The following is a 17,813-nucleotide window of genomic DNA, read 5'->3' as shown; positions in this document are numbered from 1 at the left end:
TTCCTTCTCAAGGGGATCTTCCCGACCTAGGGATCGAGCCCGGGTCTTCCGCACTGCAGGCAGACTCTTTACTGTATGGATCACTAGGGAAGCCCCATGTTGATATATTGATTCTAAGATTCTAAGCCCCGAATTGATTCCAAGATAACACTTTATTACCCCATGTTTTAACATATCTGAAATTGGGATGTGTCTTTCACTTGTTATCCGCTAGATGGCGATCATGATGGAGTTGTCCTTACAGGAAATTTGGTCATAGCTGTTCATATTGTCTTCACTTCAGTTGAGTTATATACCCTGTTGCTGCCACATGGCTTGAGTTTAATCGCTGTTATAAGTGTCTTGAAAAGAACTGCGCTATGTGATTTGGTTTTAAGACATAAAGTTAGTTTGTGTGCAGAAAGGCACAGGAAAGGCAGCAGGGAGCAAATTTAATATGAATGAAGTAAGTATTCTTTGTTGGGAGGATAACCACAGTTCTGTTTCCTTGCAAAGTAAAAACCAAGCGCTTTGTGGAGTCAAGAAAGGGAGTTATTCTTTGAGTAAGTGAAGGTATGGTGTATTTTATTCCTGAAACATGTGCAAAAACATTCTCTCACAAGCCAGGCAGTTCATTTAAGGCAGGAGAAGTTACCAAATCCTGTAGAATAGATGGTTGGTGCGACCAGTTCATGTACCATACAGGACTGTTTTAAGACACTGTATCATAGCCTTAATTACTCAGTTCAGTCGCTCAGTCGTGTCCGACTCTGAGACCCCATAGACTGCAGCACGCCAGGCCTCCCTGTCCATCACCAACGCCCGGAGCCTACTCAAACTCATGTCCATTGCATCAGTGATGCCATCCAACTATCTAATTCTCTGTTGTCCCTTCTCCTCCTGCCTTCAGTCTTTCGCAGCATCAGGGTCTTTTCAAATGAGTTAGTTCTTCGCATCAGGTGGCCAAAGTATTGGAGTTTCAGCTTCGGCATCAGTCCTTCCAGTGAATATTCAGGACTGATTTCCTTTAGGATGGACTGGTTGAATCTCCTTGCAGTCCAAGGGACTCTCAAGAGTCTTCTCCAACACCACAGTTCAAAAGCATCAGTTCTTCAGCACTCAGTTTTCTTTATGGTCCAACTCTCACATCCATACATGACTACTGGAAAAACCATAGCTTTGACTAGACAGACCTTTGTTGATAAAGTTATAAAATTACTCACTTCTTATAAATGAATTTGAAGACTTTGATAATATCTTTATGTGTTTATTCAGTGTTTTATATTTATTGATTTTGGTTTTTCTGTTTTAAACTATTAATATAACATTTTATATTAATACATTTTAGATGTCAAACCATTCTGTATTTTTGGGAGAGCAACTTGCTGTTTTTTTTTTAAATTGGTAGTTATTTTGTGAATGCCTTTTCAGTTTAATATGTATAGATTTATCTTATTCCTTTTAGTGATTCTGTTATTTTCCACTGAAAGAATATATTATAATTTCTTAAATGGCTGCCATATTGATGTGCATAATTTCTGGTTAAAAGCAATGTAAGAGGGAACATCTTTCTACATACACCTTTATATACCCAGACCAGTGATTCTATAGAATAAATTCCTAGAAATGCTGTGCATTTTATTGTTTGATGAAAGAAAATCAGTAGTTACTTTTTAAAAAGTATTCACTTGATTTAGAAATGTGAATCATTGTTGGAAAAATATCAACATGCTAACAGTGGTTGTCTCTGGGGTGATGGACTTATGTGTTATTATTATTTTTTTAAGTTTAATAGTGAAAATGGAATTTTAAAAAATGCTTAGGAAACCAAATACTACTTTAGTAGTTCTGAGGTTGTGAGCAGTTTGCAGGTAGAAACTGTTGTAGTTGCCAGATAATTCATCTAGCGTAATGCAAAATGTGGGGAGCAAATTCAAAAGGTGTTTATAGAAGTAAGTTGAATTCCTTTTTTTTTATTTTTAGTTTAACAGAGAGAAAACTTATTGCTAATTCTTTTTTTAGGGTTTTTTGATTAACTCAAAACCAGAGAATGCCTGTGAACCCATAGTGCCTCCGCCAGTAAGAGATAATTCATCTGGCACTTTCATCGTGTTAATTAGAAGACTTGATTGTAATTTTGATGAAAAGGTAATGTTTCCATTTTCATTTTTTGGTTACTGTTTGTTTAGCCAGCTAGTTTAAATTCTCTCTTGTTTCAGAAAGGATTTAAGAAAGTTTACACAATTCATTCAGATTAAATAAAGGAGTAAGGACAGAAACAAAATGAGGAGACAATGAAAGGAAAGACAAGAATGAGTTTACTTAACTCTTATTCATTTGCTATAAAATTTAAGCGTTTAGCTGCCAGTACAAAGAGGAAAACACCATCAGTTTTATGATTCGCAGTTTTACCTAATTACTATTGATTCTAAGACTTTCCACGTGGTTATTGGGCATCTTGAACTGTGGTTTAATCGTGGTCTTGCTTGATCTAACCTAGAAATGGAAATGTTAGTCTTTAGTTTTATGTCTTAACCCTCCAGTATGATTACAACATCTGTATCTATATCTTTGTTGATGCTGGGATTCTCTTTTGTAATAAGCTGACTGTCACATGTATAAAGTTTGTCTCCATGAAGTGGGTTACGCTGGCATTTCAAATAGTTAAAACAAAGTTTGCCATAGGACTTCCCTCACTATCATCAATTCAGCTCTAAAGATGTGAGATTTTAAGGTTTGTTTTTTGTCTTTTTATTTATTTTATTTTGTTTTTTTGTTTTTTAATACTATCTTTAAAAATCTGCTTTTGGATTGTCTCCTTGTCAGGAGAGCCAGATTGAGGCCTGTTACTTTTATTGAACCATCTCAAACCTGAGTGTCTTATGTGTTTAGAGAACAGACGTGGGATATCATTTCATGTACTTTCCATGCTTGATCTTAGATGATTTGTCTGTTAAGTAAGGCTACTCTGACTCCTGCTGTGCCTGCCTTTTTGTCTCTGCTCCTTTCATTTCATGAAAGAAATTACACCTTCCATAATAAACTTTTTAAATGAATAAAATAATAACTGTAAAGGAGTTTGAAAATGTAGAGCACTTTCTAAATAATAAATGTTTTTATATTGTATATTAGTTCCAAATTTAAACTCTTGATTGCCTTTAAATGGGAAATAGAGCTTGAAGTCAAATGTGTTAGATTTCCTTCTCTTTCTAATTGTTATGCTTTTATAGTAGTTTGAATTTAAACCGTTTTAAGATTTGATCTAGAACTAGATTATAATAATTACAGATTGTTCCAACAAAAATGAAATATTATATTAATATTTGATAATTTCATTCCACTAAGAAATGAAAAGTAAGCTAATTCTGCTGATTTCAAGGTTTATTGCATCATTAAGGTATGTAATATTTGTCTTAGTCTAGTCTTTGGTAATTTGAAACTACAATACCTTTTATTTTTTTAAAGTAACTTTCTTTTTAGGTGGGGATGGGAGGTGTTGCACTACAACATTTAGGGAAATACTGTCATTAAATAATTATTTCTGGAGTAAAACCCAACTCAGGAATGGATAGGAGGGCTTGTTAGTCCTCCGATCCCTTCAGTGGATCCTCATCACATACATGTCTGAGTATTTCTAATGGAATTTCCTGATTTAGCTAATATTCCAGCTCATCACTTTCCACTTCCTGTCTTGAATTTTGTGCTGTAGCCATATCACCTACTGAAATCTCTCAACTTGCTGTGTTTTTGTGCCTTCACACATACTGTTTTCTCTGTCCAAGATCTCTAAGATGACCTTTATCACCTATATTTCTGGCCATTTCATTTAAGTGCTAACTGAGACCATTACCTCTTCTGGAAGCCTTACTTTTCTTTCTCCCGTCCCTCGGGCAGAACAAATCATTCCAGCTCAATGTGCCTTTATATCTCTTTATCACATTGTTGTTTTCTATTATATATATTTCACTTATATGCAGGCTTACTGTGTTTAGAATTCATGTTTTAACTATATTTAAATATCTAATTTGTATTATAGTACATAGTAGGAGAGCAATGAAAGTTTGTTAAACTTTGTAGTATAGTAAGTCTTCTACTTGTATGTATAATGTATTCTTTAAAAGCACTTGCATATAAAGAATATGTAAAAACATTTTAATTGAGGATTCTAATCTTAGAAAGAAAATGTTAAAATCTTTCTTATTATATAACTCATTGTGTAGACAGTCTTAATGGGATAAAGTTCTATTCTGTACATATTTTTTAACTTTGTTAATTTTCCTTCACAAATATACAACAGAATATATTATAGACATTTAAAGTGAAAGATTTCTACTCATATTATTTCTAATGATCTCTTTCAGTTATATTAAATTTACAAGACATTATTAATTTACTGAGGGAGACGTATTAGTTGTATTCAAGATCTGGAAACAGATTGCATACATTTGAATCACATCTTTATCATTTATAGTAGTGTGATCTTAGACAAGTTATTCTTATCTCTGTGTGCCTTAATTTCTTTATCTGTAAAATAGAATTATAAATGTTCCTAGAATTGTTATAAGGATCAAATGTAATAATCAGTGTTGAATGCTTGTCAGACAATGCCTTGCACACAGTAACTAAGCAGTAGTTATTAACCATCAATGTTTTATTCATTCTTTCATTATTGGTATAAAATAGAATAAGGGTAAAGATGGCAAAGGTGCTGACTGTACTAGGCTGAGAGGTCCTGTAATCTACTTGTCTGCAAGCTGGAAAACTGGGAAAACCAGTGGTGTAATTCAGTTAGGGTCTGAAAGCCAGAGAACCAGGGGATCTGATGGTATAATCCTAGAGTCCAGAGACCCAAGAACTAAGAGCTCTGAAGTTTAAGGGCAGGAGAATGTGGATGTCAAGAACAGAGAGAGGGAATTCACCCTTCCCTTCATCTTTTGTTCTGTTTGGAACCTCGAGGAATTTGATGATTCCTATTCACATTGTTGAGGGTGGATCTTCTTTCCTCAGTCTACTGAATGAAATGACAAACACTTCAAAAACCCCCTCACAGACACCTGCCTAAATATTTTACCAGCTGTCTGGACATCTCTTAGCCCAGTCAAATTAACACATGAATTCAGTTCTCACCTTTCAGAAACTAATCATTGGCTGATAAGTCACACTGTGATATAGTAACTCATGTCAACTGATATGTAAAATTTTTAATTTGGCTTATAAAGGACAGTGTTGTCATGCCAGTGTATAATGTATACAAAATAAGTTTCATAAATACACAAGCTTATGAATTACAGATCACCTGTCAAGGTAGGGTGAGTGGATAAAGTCATCATGATTACTGGGAAAACAACTGGAATCTCATTCCAAAGAAAATTTCTTTTCTAATGGTGATCACTGGTGAACAGGCTATTAGCTTTATTAGCTATAATCTTCAGATCAGAAATCCATGACTGTACTTTTCTGACTTCCAAATTGATGATTAAGTTTTGTAGTAAGTATGTTAACAGAAACCAATCATTTACAATTTATGTATGGTACTTCTTTTCTGAATTGCAAATTAATAGCTCTTTGTGGATACTCAATAGTGGTTCATTCATGTGTAGCCACAATTTTTTATGAATAAATTGACTTAAGAAAATAGTTAGAAAAAGAGCTCATTTTCTTATTCCTGATGTAGCGTGCTAGGACTGAATACTGACAAAAGCTTAATTCAGCACCATACTGTATGCTACAGTATATTGAGAATAGTTACAAAGTGGTTTTTTTGCTATGCCTCCTATCCAAAGTGAAACCCAAATTATCTCAGACAAATGAGAATTGGCACCATCTTACAGAGCTTTCTTTGGTGAAATGAGCCCTTTCCATTGTAGATAGCAGAAGAGAAAAGAAGTAAAAAATAAAATTCTCTCAAGATTCTTCAAATGATTAATGGTGGTGGGTATTTCAAGATTTACTTATTATAAATCTTTAGACTTTTTTTGAAGAACATTATGCTATGATTAAAGAAACCTAACCTTCTCTTATTCCCTCTTAAAAGTAAAAGAGTGAAAGCTCTATGTTACAATAAAGGAGATGACAGATTTTCTACTCAAACTATCCCAAGTGGTTTGTGACTCAAGGTAGCTAATAAGATGCTGAAATGCAATTAACAGTTTTTGGAAGGTAGAAAATTGAATTGTTTGTAACATTTTAAAATAGACTACTGTTTTAATTTTTTTTTTAATCTTTTGTCTAGAGAAGCACATTTGAGCCTTTTAGTCTTCTTGCCCTGGAGAGGTAATAGCAGAACCCATACTCAGAATTAGTATTTGGATATGTGGAATGTCCAGAAGGCCAGTAATAACTATTGATTACATGCCAGCTGCTTAATCTGAAAACAGTCACTTTTACTTACACTGACAAAAACTGTATCTTCTGAGAAATACAGCACTTTAGAGGAAAAGCAGAACAATGTTATTTTGTTTATCTTTGTTCACTTGTGCTTCACTGTGACAAAATATAATTGTTTGAAAATGTTAGTTTTTGGTGAGTGTTTGAAATTAGGAAAACATTTCTGGCTTTCTGGTAAATAAATTAAGGCTTTATTAAATCTTCTAGTTAGAAAAATGACTTCATAGCATTCCGAGGCAGAGAGTTCTCAAAAGATTTGAATTGGCATCCCAGTGGGAAATAACATTTAAACATTTTTGTAAAAATACTTGGTTATTTCAAGAACGTTAAAATAATCACTTAAAATAGAACTTTTCTAAACTACACAGATTTCTGTGTTTATAGTCAAAAAATGATTAGTTATCAAAAGTCTGTTCCCATTGCAGTCCAAAATGTTTCTACCTTGTGGTTTTAATGCTAAGTCAACTTCTTCAAATAGTTGATTTGCTTTATTTCATCTGAACTCAAGGGAAGCTTGGTAAACAGAAATGGTGTAGTGCATGTACTTCTGTTGAATCTTATTACTGCTTAATGCTCTAGTGATTATTTTCGAAAAATGTAGCTAGCTGCAGGAGGCTGAAAGGACTTAGATATTATTTCCTCCATATTTCAGGGAGGGGGTTCATTAGATGGAGTTACATTTGGATTGCAAATGAATACAATCCAAGGACTATGTTGGTACTCATTTTCTGTTGGATTGAGACTTTTACAAAACCTAACTGGGGCACAAACCCCTACTTGACCTGACTTCTGTCTGTCTAAAGTCAAGTCACATCTGTACTTTGCCTGTCCCCTTACCTTAACCATGAAGAATTTACAAGTCCCAGTAGGTGCTGAGCAGTCTCTTCCCCTCTGTCTTGGTTTCTTCCGTGTCCTTCATTTGAGTATCTTCCCTTGCTTGTCTACCTGGCTTGTTTTAGGTCTCAGATGAAGTTTCATCTCCTATCTGAAACCTTCCCTAATCTTCAAGGCAGAGCAGATCACTTCTTTTATATATTGCTTGTTTAATCCTCTGTCAGCCTCTGTGAGGGAAAAGATCATGTTTTTGTTTCTACAACTCAAATTCCTAATACATTGTGTGGCACTTGGTAGATGATTAATAAATATTTGCTGAATTTAGAATATTTAGAAAATCCTAACGGCTTAAAATTAAATTTAAGTAGATTAGGGAATAAACAGTATTATTGGAACATTCTGTTGGCTTCATTTTCATTTCACTTAATGTTCTTGGAATGCCCTTGGAAGTATTTCTAAATCAAGATAGTCATATATCCCACATTTTTCTCTAGGTCTAAATATGTTATGATAATTAAAAAATTAACTTAAACATTTTTGGGTTATTTGTGTGATCTTATTATTATAATAACAAATAATAAAAATTTTGGAGTTAAATTCTGTCTTCTTACAAGATAGACATCTAGTTTTTCTTTCTAAGCTTACCTTTCATTCTCCTCTCTCAGGCCTCCAGGCTGGTACAGTATATGGTGTTCTCAGAATTGCACTTTTATTTCAGTAGTACTAAGCAAGTAGATATGAACTTAATTAGAAGTTAAACTCATATATTAAAGTCATCTATAATATCATTATTTAAATTTTCATACTCTTTTCTATATTTCTATAAAGTAACCTATAATGTTTGTCACTAATCTACTTTGGAATCCTGTATAAAAGATTTCACCAAAGAAGCATGTTAAATAATACTCAGTAGGTGGAAGCATTTCTACCCATATAGGATTCAGATAGCTCTTTGCTACTAGTGCATTAATTTTTTCATTTCTTTCTTTCTTCCACCCTTTGCTAAAAATATCTGTGTGTTAATAATTAGGTTCCTTTATATAAAAATTCATTCAGTATTAAAACAGTGAAACAAATTCTCTTCTTTTACAAGGAAAGTAATACTTAATGAAAGAAAAAGCTGAAAAACAGTAAATTACATGTACTTTACCCTAACCTAGTGAAAACATATAATGCCAGTAACTTCATTTACATAGCTCTTCAACACACATTCTTTTATTGGAAGTATAGTTGATTTACAATATTATATTGGTTTCAGGTGTACAACACAGTGATTCAAAACTTTTAAGAATTATACTCCCATTTAATGTTATTATAAAATATTAGCTTTATTTTCCTGTGCTGTACAATGTATCTTTGTTGCTTACCTATTTTAATCCCATATCCCTATCTTGCCCCTTCCCTCTCCAATCAAGTGACCAAGTGAAGTTGCTCAGTTGTGTCTGACTCTTTGCGACCCCATGGACTGTAGCCTACCATACTCTCTATCCATGGGATTTTCCAGGCAAGAGTACTGGAGTAGGTTGCCATTTCCTTCTCCAGAGGACCTTCCCGACCCAGGGATCGAACCTGGGTCTCCTGCGTTGTAGGCAGACGCTTTACCGTCTGAGCCACTGTCTACTGATATTTTGTTATATACATTCGTTTCATTGTTTAGATTCCACACATAAGTGATAACATTAAGTATTTGTCTTGTTCTGTCTGAGTTATTTCACTAGCATTACACTCTCTAGGACCATCCATGTTTTTGCAAATGGGACAATTTCATTATTTTTTCATTTTTAGTTGTATACTGCATCTTCTTTAGCCATTCATCTATTGACGGACATTTAGGTTGCTTCCATACCTTGGCTATTGTAAATAATTCTGCTGCAAACATTGGGGTGCATGTATCTTTTCAAATTAGTGTTTTTGTTTTCTTCAGATATAGTCCCAGGAATGGGATTGCTGGATCATATGGTAATTCTATTTGTAGTTTTTTGATGAGCTTCTGAGGTATTCTCCATAGTGGCTGAACCAATTTACATTCCCACCAACAGTGCATGAGGGTTCCCTTTTCTCTATATTGTTGACAACATTTGTTACTTGTAAACTTTTTGATGATAGCCATTCTGACAAAAGGGGCTTCCCTGGTAGCTCAGCTGGTAAAGAATCTGCCGGTAATGCAGGAGACCTGCATTCAATCCCTGGATCGGGAAGATCCCCTGGAGAAGGGAACAGCTACCCACTCCTGTATTCTGGCCTGGAGAATTCACTGTACGGTCCATGGGGTCACAGAGAGTCGGACACGAGCTACTTTCACTTTCACCTTTCATTCTGACAAACAGGTGATATCTCATTGTGGTTTTTATTTGAATTTCCCTCATAATTATCTATTATGAGGGAAACTGATCATAATTGAGCATCTTTTCATGTACCTGTTAGCCATTTGTATGTCTTCTTTGGAAAAATGTCTATACAGGTCTTCTGCCCAATTTTTAATTGGGTTCTTTGTTTTTTATACTGAGTTGTATGCACTGTTTATATACTTGAGATATTGACCCCCTATTGATCATATCATTTGCAAATATTTTCTCCCACTCAGTGGGTTATCTTTTTGTTTTAGCAGTGATTTCCTTTGCTATGCAAAAGCCTTAAGTTTAATTTAGTCCCATTGGTTTATTTTTGCTTTTTATTTCTTTTGTCTTAGGAGGCAAATCCAAAACATCATTGATCTGATTTATGTCAAAGAATATTCTGCTAGTGTTCTCTTCTAGGAGTTTTATGATTTCAGGTTTTAAATCCAGGTCTCAAATCCTTTTTGAGTTTATTTTAGTATATGGTATGAGGGGATGTTCTAATCTCATTGTTTTCTATGTATGTAGCTGTCAGATTTTCCCAGCACCAATTATTTATGAGACTCTCTTTTGTCCATTGTATATTCTTAACTCCTTTGTCATAGATTCCACACACGTTTCCTTTAAAATAAAGTTATTCAGATTATTCAGGTACACATTAAATTAAATGTCTAGTTAAGAAGATGGAATCTAAAGAAAGAGGGAAAGATGGCTTATGTCACTGAATTCCTTTTAATGAGAGTGAAAACATCAGACAGATAGATGATACTCCGTGAACACCGTACACGCATCCCCTACAGATGCCCCGTGTTTCTGATGTTATCCGCTTTCAGGTGAAGTAGTTCTTCCAGTGTGTACTGTAGTGATTCTGGAATATGTGCAGGAAAGAATGATGTTGGATTTAATCTTGGTAGGATTGCTTGCCACAGTTCTGGATCTTATTTCAACAATTGCTTATTCCCTACTATACTGTAATGTTTCCAGAAATTTTTATCCTATAGATAGAATTAACAGTTTTTACATTAAACCTGAATTGCCTACTATTGTTCCATTCTCATCTTCATTGCTTTGATCATTTGAGAAAGAAATTTTACTTCTTAATTTCTTCTTACTTCTTCAGATGAAAGAACATAGCTACATTTCGACAGTTATCTCTGTCCTCTAAGTCTCCTCCATGAGTTTCTTTACTTCATCTCTTTCCCTTACAGGGAAAACAATTTCTTTCCCTGTGTTAGATATCCAGATTGGGAAAGAGTGTAGTTTGTGTCCAGGCTGATGGTTGAGTTATTGTTGTTTTCTGTTGGCAATTCTGAGAGAAAAGAAAATCTGTTTTCCAGAGAATTTTTTTTTCAGTTGGCATTTGGAAATACTTAGAAGCAGAGTTACACTACATTTTCTGCAGAGCATCTGTAGAGGTTGGACAGTAAAGTAGTGCTCCAGTTCTCAGATTACAACTGGAAGTGCCAAAACCCACTGTATAGCCAGAGTGGACAGAAGAGGCCAGGCTCCACAACCACCCAGCATCCGTGTGATGCTTTTTTGACTTTTTACCTTTTGTGTTTTCAAACATAGCGTAACACAGAAAGACTGTTCATAATGTATGTATGTACCATTTAAGTTGCAATTTAAATAGTAAAATAAATATCTGAGCACTCACTATTTAGCTTAAGAGAGACCTGTTACTTACTAACGTAACCAGACTTCATTGGAGACTTTGTTAGGTAAATCTTTTAGATTTTATTTCATTTACGGATTATGTTAGACTTGTATTAATAGCTTGTTTTCGTGAAGGAACTTCCTATTTGGAGAATTCTTATGATAATTTCAGATGTTTTAATAAAATGATGTTAAGTGTACCACAAAGTGACTGCTAATTAAAGGTGCTCATTTTCTGTCCTGTGTTTGAAAAGTTTGTGATAGGAAAGATTCTTGGCTGAAGCCAGAGCAAATCCCAGCCAGCATTACTGTGCATTTCCTGTTTCTTTAGAGATTCTTTCTTTTTGCCCCATAATATTTTTACCCCTCTTGCTTGATTCTAGCCTAAAAAAAAAAAAAAAAAAAAAACCCATGGGTATATCTTTTCTCACTTCAGTTTCTTGGCAGTAGGACTTATATTTTTATGCAGATCTGTGTGCTGAGCTTACAGTATAGTGCTTAGAGCCCCAAAATGAGTAGGCAGTAGAGGGAGGAGTATACGCAGAGATCTGTCACTAGGGGGCGCTGAGCACCAGAATTCATTCCTAGTAGGCTGATAGCAAGTTAGATTTATCCTTTTGTTTCACAATAATTTCTTCCAAAAAACTTTATTAACCATGGTGATTGGGTTAAAATGGAGCTACTGCTGTTGTTAGGATGAGAAATAAGATTTGATTGGAATATGAATCCTGTTAGTATCTAAAAAATCGGGACTTAGTTTGGATCCTTCGTTTTAATATGCACTTTAATATACATAGATAACTAGAGGATACTTTAGGGATACTTTTGTTAAATTTAAACTGCGATTCTCAAAATTAAATATTTAGGCAGCTTTTAACTAATAGTTTAATTGGTATATAGCAAGCATCAGAAATAGCTACGTAAAGGTTTATTTGGGTTTTCTTAATGACACCAAGAGAAAAGCATCACTTTTAGTTTTAATCTTTAGTACTAATCACGTGCTAGGTATAATATTAAAACTACATTGGAAACCGCCACATTCAACAACCTATACATTAATGACTTTGATTTTGTGATGGTATGTTACACAATAATATTGTTGGAAAAGCACAATCTATTTTCTGATTGCCGACAATCTACAGAACATTAAAAACTCACCTATATGGGTTTCAAACTTTTTTGACTGCAATCTATATTAAGAAATTTATTTTTACACATGTGCCCCTAGTATGTATATAGCACACAGCCTATAATAAATTTCATAAAACAGTACTTACCTATATTAGCTAAAATACTTTGGTATATGAAATTTCCTTTTATTAAAAAAAGTTCACCCAGGTTTACTAAATTATTTTATTATCTACAGTGTTCAGTACCCTCAATATTTAGAATTGCTTTCCCATGTACAAAGATTGACTTTAAAATCTGTCACAAGGATATAACATAAGATCTTTAATTAATTTTTAAAGTTCCATGGATTCTCGTTTGTTTTCTGGTCTACTTGAAACGAGTAAGTATGGCTTTGCTGATTTTGCGAATTTTACCAGCCCTGCACCCCCAAAATTTTCTAATGAAACAAATTCAATTTATCTCCCAGCCTAAGTAAGAAATAAACTTGTATGTTTGTAACATGCCATTTATCAAAAGGTCAATGCTCTTAGTATATAACCTAAAATAAAAGAAGGAAGCATGCCTTTGTACCACCATAATGTCATAAAATTCCAGCTTTTAAAACCATGTACTTTTCCTGATGACTTTTTCTTGGAACTTTTTCTGTACTTTTTTTTTTAAAGAATAGAATTCTAATCAGGTTTTCTCCTTTGTTTCTGTATTTTAGAAAAGACTGTAAGAGTGGAGCAAGGTTAATGACTACTAGTTGTCTAAATACAGAGAGAGAGGAAGTGACACTTAACATTGAGGAGAAAAACCAGCTAGGATCTAGTAAAGATGTTCATGATGATCCCAAGTCATTGGAAAAGGTCAAATCACATTTGTTGTCTTTTAATTGAGACAGCTAGCAAGACGCAAAATATTTCAGAAAAATTTTTTATCCACAATGACTGAAGTAAAATTTTTGGTATGTTTTTAAGAGGGAACTAAGCCATAAATGCATTTTTATGGCATATATCTTTCTGGGTAGAACTTGATAGATAGTTGCCTTAGTTATGATTTGGTTTGACTAAATAAGTATTTATGTGAGAGATTTTTCTAGGCTGGAGATACATGCTAGTGAACAAGATGGTTCCTTAGGAAACATGAAGTCTGGCATTCAAAGAGCTCTAGATGTTATTTTATCAGATCTCTTATTTTTCAAGGTGATGTCAGGATTAATTTTCTGATAATTAATGCTTTTTACTGACACACATGAAACAGTGATCTTTTGTTAATTTTTAATGTAATACTTTAAATTATCACAAATTTAGATTTCTAGTGCTGTGATTTTTATTAAGACAGCGGGACTTTGGCTTTATCATATTTTTGAGAACATGCTGAGATAGTGTACATTTCTGTCATTTAATGAACTGTGGAAGTTGAAAATTACTCTGTGTAAGGTTAATTATGTGACATTGGCTTGATTAAAATGTATCAGGTTGTTAAAGTACCCAGATGGGTATTAAAAAAATAACTCATTCAAGACAAAATCTTGTGGTGTGTATAATAACAAAGATGAAAACAGAGGTATCCTGCAGAAGTTAACGTTGTTAATAATTCCCAAGTATTAATATTTTGTCTTTAACTATTTTAAGAGTTGAATCTTTTATGTCTTATTCCTCTCTTTCCCACAGCAGCATTCTCCTCCATGTTCACAAAACACAGTTACCATGCTTAGGAAATTTATTATTGATAATTGATAAATAACTATAATAATATACAGTATTAGTATATATGTTTTATGTGTGTGTGTGTGTGTGTGTGTATATATATACACACGTACATAATTAGATAGTATATCCTATCTGATAATATGGAGTACATACCCTTCGGCAGGGAAGCCGATTGAGAGCAAGAAGAAAATACAGTGCTTTTTAATCACTGAAGGTATCACCTGATTGATGGGAGTTTAAGAATATCTCATCATTCTCTTCCTGGTGTTAATTAAGCAGTCAATTACATCTCTAGATAGATGTAGTTTTCTTATTTATACATAAGCCAGAATAGTTGAATTTCCCTAATATTTATTACATCTTTCTCTACTTCTGTTCTTTCTTTCTTTCTTTCTTTTTGGTCCTGCTGTGCTGCAAATGGGATTTAGTCCCCCCACCAGAGATCAAACCCACCCTCTCTGTATTGGGAACGCCAAGTCTTAACCCCTGGACTACCAGGGAAGTCCCTCTACTTCTAGTCTTACTACTTCTTTAGTAAATAAAACTATAAGTCATCACTGAAATTTCCCCCTAGATCACATTTTTGTTTTGTTTTTATTAAAGTATAGTTGATTTACAATGCTGTGTTAATTACTGCCATATAGCAAAATGACTCAGCTGTACATATACACATTCTTTTCCATTATGGTTTATCACAGGGTATTGAATATAGTTCCCTGTGCTCTACAGTAGGGCCTTGTGTTTATCTATTCTATATATACCAGTTTGCATCTGCTGATCCCCAAATCTCCATCCATCCCTTTCCTACCACTCTCCCCACTTGGCAACCACTAATCTGTTTTCTGTGTCCCTGATTCTGTTTCTGTTTCATATATAGGTTCATTTGTGTCATATATTAGATTCCACATATAAATCACATATTTTAATTCTGCATGAAGTACAGTCTGAAATAGTATAGTATTTTCTTTCAACTTCCCAATTAAAATTAATGACCTTTTAACACTTAATAAAAATGTTGAAATAATGAACTAAAGGTTGTATTATCATTCAAATTAGAAGAGGATATATTTTAAATGGCTACTACTCTCAAACATCTTTTGCCCGGCACCTGAAGGCAGATGACATCAGAAACACAGGGCATCTGTAGGGGATGCATGTATGGTGTTCATGGAGTATCTGTCTGAAATAATCTTGGTTTTTAGCTGGCCTTTTCACTATTGTTCAAACATTAAAATTATTCCTTATACATTAAAATTATTCCTTATGCAAGGGAAAAACAACACTAGAATTCAGTTAAAGACTTCAGAACTTTAAATACATTTCAAATAAAAAAATTGTTTCAAGTGTGTCTCATTTTACACAAACATCCAGACTACTGTCTGATATAATAATGAGGTTCTTTTCATGGTTCTCTTTCATCAAGAAAAGTTACCTCATAACATTTTTAGCATTCTTGCAGGTATACTAGAAATAAGTATACGCAGATTTACTTATTTGTAGTGTATCCTCTCAGGGGAAAATTAAAGTGTACTTAAGTTTAGTTCATGTATAGAACTTAAAGGACATTGAAGACTGTAAGATATATAAAACTGTGAATGGATTATGTTTTATTGGAAGTTTAATTATTTTTCACAACCAGGCAGCAATCTTTATTCCAGATATTTGTTGAATGATTAATTTGCTGAAAATATGTACATTTAAATCTCAGGTCCTGATATTTTATATTCTACCTACCTAGGAAATCTGTATATAGAAACCTCCCTACCTCTCAAATTTAGTGTGCTCAGAACCATTCTCTTGTTCTTCCTTATGAAAACAAGCTGTGTTTCTCAGCTTTCGCATTTTTGGTTAAGTACATTCCTAAGTTTCCTAGATTCAAAAGTTGGTTTTGAAGAAGAATGAAAATATTGTTCTTTCACATCATTGCAATCATCCTGCCTTGTCATAACAGCTTCCAAATCTTCAGTCTACCTTCTCCATATCAAAGTATTACCAGATTGTTCTAAAACATTGTTTTAGACATGTCACCTCCTTATTCAAGTGCCTGTTGTGAACCCTTAAGGTTCCTGGTGACTCAGATGGTAAAGAGTCTGCCTGCAATGTGGGAGACCTGCGTTCGATCCCTGGTTGAGAACATCCCCTGGAGAAGGAAATGTGAGCCCTTAACGGGGAAGACCCCACGTCTACTTTACTGAATGGCCTTCAAGATACAGTACTATCTGTCCTTTTTTCCCATCTCTCCTAACCTCTGACTCTCCAACAGCAGCTGTAAAATTGAACAGCAATGACAGTAATCATAACTAGCACTTATTTAATATGTGCCAGGCACTGTTTAAGCACTATTTTAAGTGCTTTCCATATATTGAGTAATTTAATCCTCAGAATGACTCTTTAAGTTGGGTGTATTATTATGCTCATTTTACAGAAGTTATTTGCTCAAGTTTATACGGCTTGTATATAACAGAGTCAGAATTTGAATCCAAATAATCTCCTTCCAAGAGTATAATTTTAACTCCTCTGCTGGAATTAGAGTCTTCCTTTCTGTAACACTCTTTTTCACTTATGAAGGTCCTTCTTTGTGTTTTGTTTTTAGTATGCCTTGCTCAGTCCTGCCTTTTGCCTTGTTATTTCTCTCTCTCTCTCACATGAGAAATTTTCCCACAATTCTTTCCTGTTGATGCAGATTTCATCTCTTTATTAAAATGTTTCAGGTCCTATAAAATCTGCCATATGTACTTCAATATAACTTTTCCCTCTCTAAGTTTTTATAAACTCTACCACACTATTTGAGCACTTTTCTTTTTGGCTTATATTCTGATTTGTATATATTTTATTTTGCCCATAAGATTTTAAGATTAATGTCCTGTGAGTTTTGGTACTTTCTTAGTATCAAAGAAAGTAATCCCTTAAAGTGATCTCTTTCTTAATCCCTCTTTTTAGACATTTATAAAATGTTAAATCAGGTTAGTGATCCTATTTCTCATTCTGATTCATTGGGAAACTCCATGCTTCTCTATCTAATCAAATAAAATTGTTTTCAAATCTCAGCTCTGCCTAAGTGTGACCTTAGGGTATATTCATTTCTAAAATGTTGAAAAAGAATATCTACATGGTAGAGTTCTATCAGATATTAGAGATAGTATATGTAAGGGACCAGCACATAGAGGCTTCTTTTATTCATAGATAGAGCCTTTGGTCTGGAACCTTGTTGTATATATTCTGTCAACAGTTTGCTCCACCTCCTCATGCCTGTGTGTCCCTTAAAAAATTTCTACTTATGATCATCTTGACAGCACAGTGAATTCTTTCTTCTTACAAGGTCTGTTTATTAGTGTCAATATCACCAGTTCGTCCAGTCTGGAAATAAGGTGAACTATTATTTCATTCCCAGGATTCCTTTTAGAACCTGTCTCATTGAAGGTTCTTCCATTAGCAGTCCGCTGTCTTCTGGTATGCTGGCTATTTACAATAACAAGTCGGCAGGCCCATATTTCTTTAAAATTTGTGGTCAGGTGCTACCTGGTCTACATAATTTAGTTGCAGTTAATTGGTTGATTAGATGTAAACTAGTACATTTAGCACAATTTGAGTCTCCTTAAAAAGGCACATTTGCAGTTCAATTCAGAAGGTCTTTTTGTGAAATTTTCTGTTTGATCGCTATTTTGAAATTTAGGTTTGTTCACTGTGTCTGCTTTATATTAATGAATCTTTGAGTTCTATGCTTCCATCTGACAACATGTTTGAGATTGCATTTTATGAATGTGAAACCTTGTACATGCTTACTGATGATTTAGGC

General features: G+C 34.0%; 1 protein-coding gene across 4 annotated transcripts in view; it reads left to right on the top strand.

The window, feature by feature from the left end:
* RNF13 (ring finger protein 13) overlaps window positions 1-17,813 on the top strand; it is a 127,077-nt gene that overhangs the window by 43,843 nt on the left and 65,421 nt on the right. The window contains 1 exon segment of one of the 4 annotated variants that reach the window (NM_001076142.1): window positions 2,002-2,127. The exons of 2 other annotated variants lie outside the window; for them this stretch is intronic. In NM_001076142.1, coding sequence (NP_001069610.1) covers window positions 2,002-2,127 — 126 coding nt within the window. 4 annotated transcript variants of the gene reach the window in all.

The sequence above is a fragment of the Bos taurus genome, chromosome 1 (assembly GCF_002263795.3).
Source record: "Bos taurus isolate L1 Dominette 01449 registration number 42190680 breed Hereford chromosome 1, ARS-UCD2.0, whole genome shotgun sequence".
NCBI lineage: Eukaryota > Metazoa > Chordata > Mammalia > Artiodactyla > Bovidae > Bos > Bos taurus.
The sequence above is the reverse complement of the archived record's forward strand: the minus strand, read 5'-3'. Positions and strand labels throughout refer to the sequence as shown.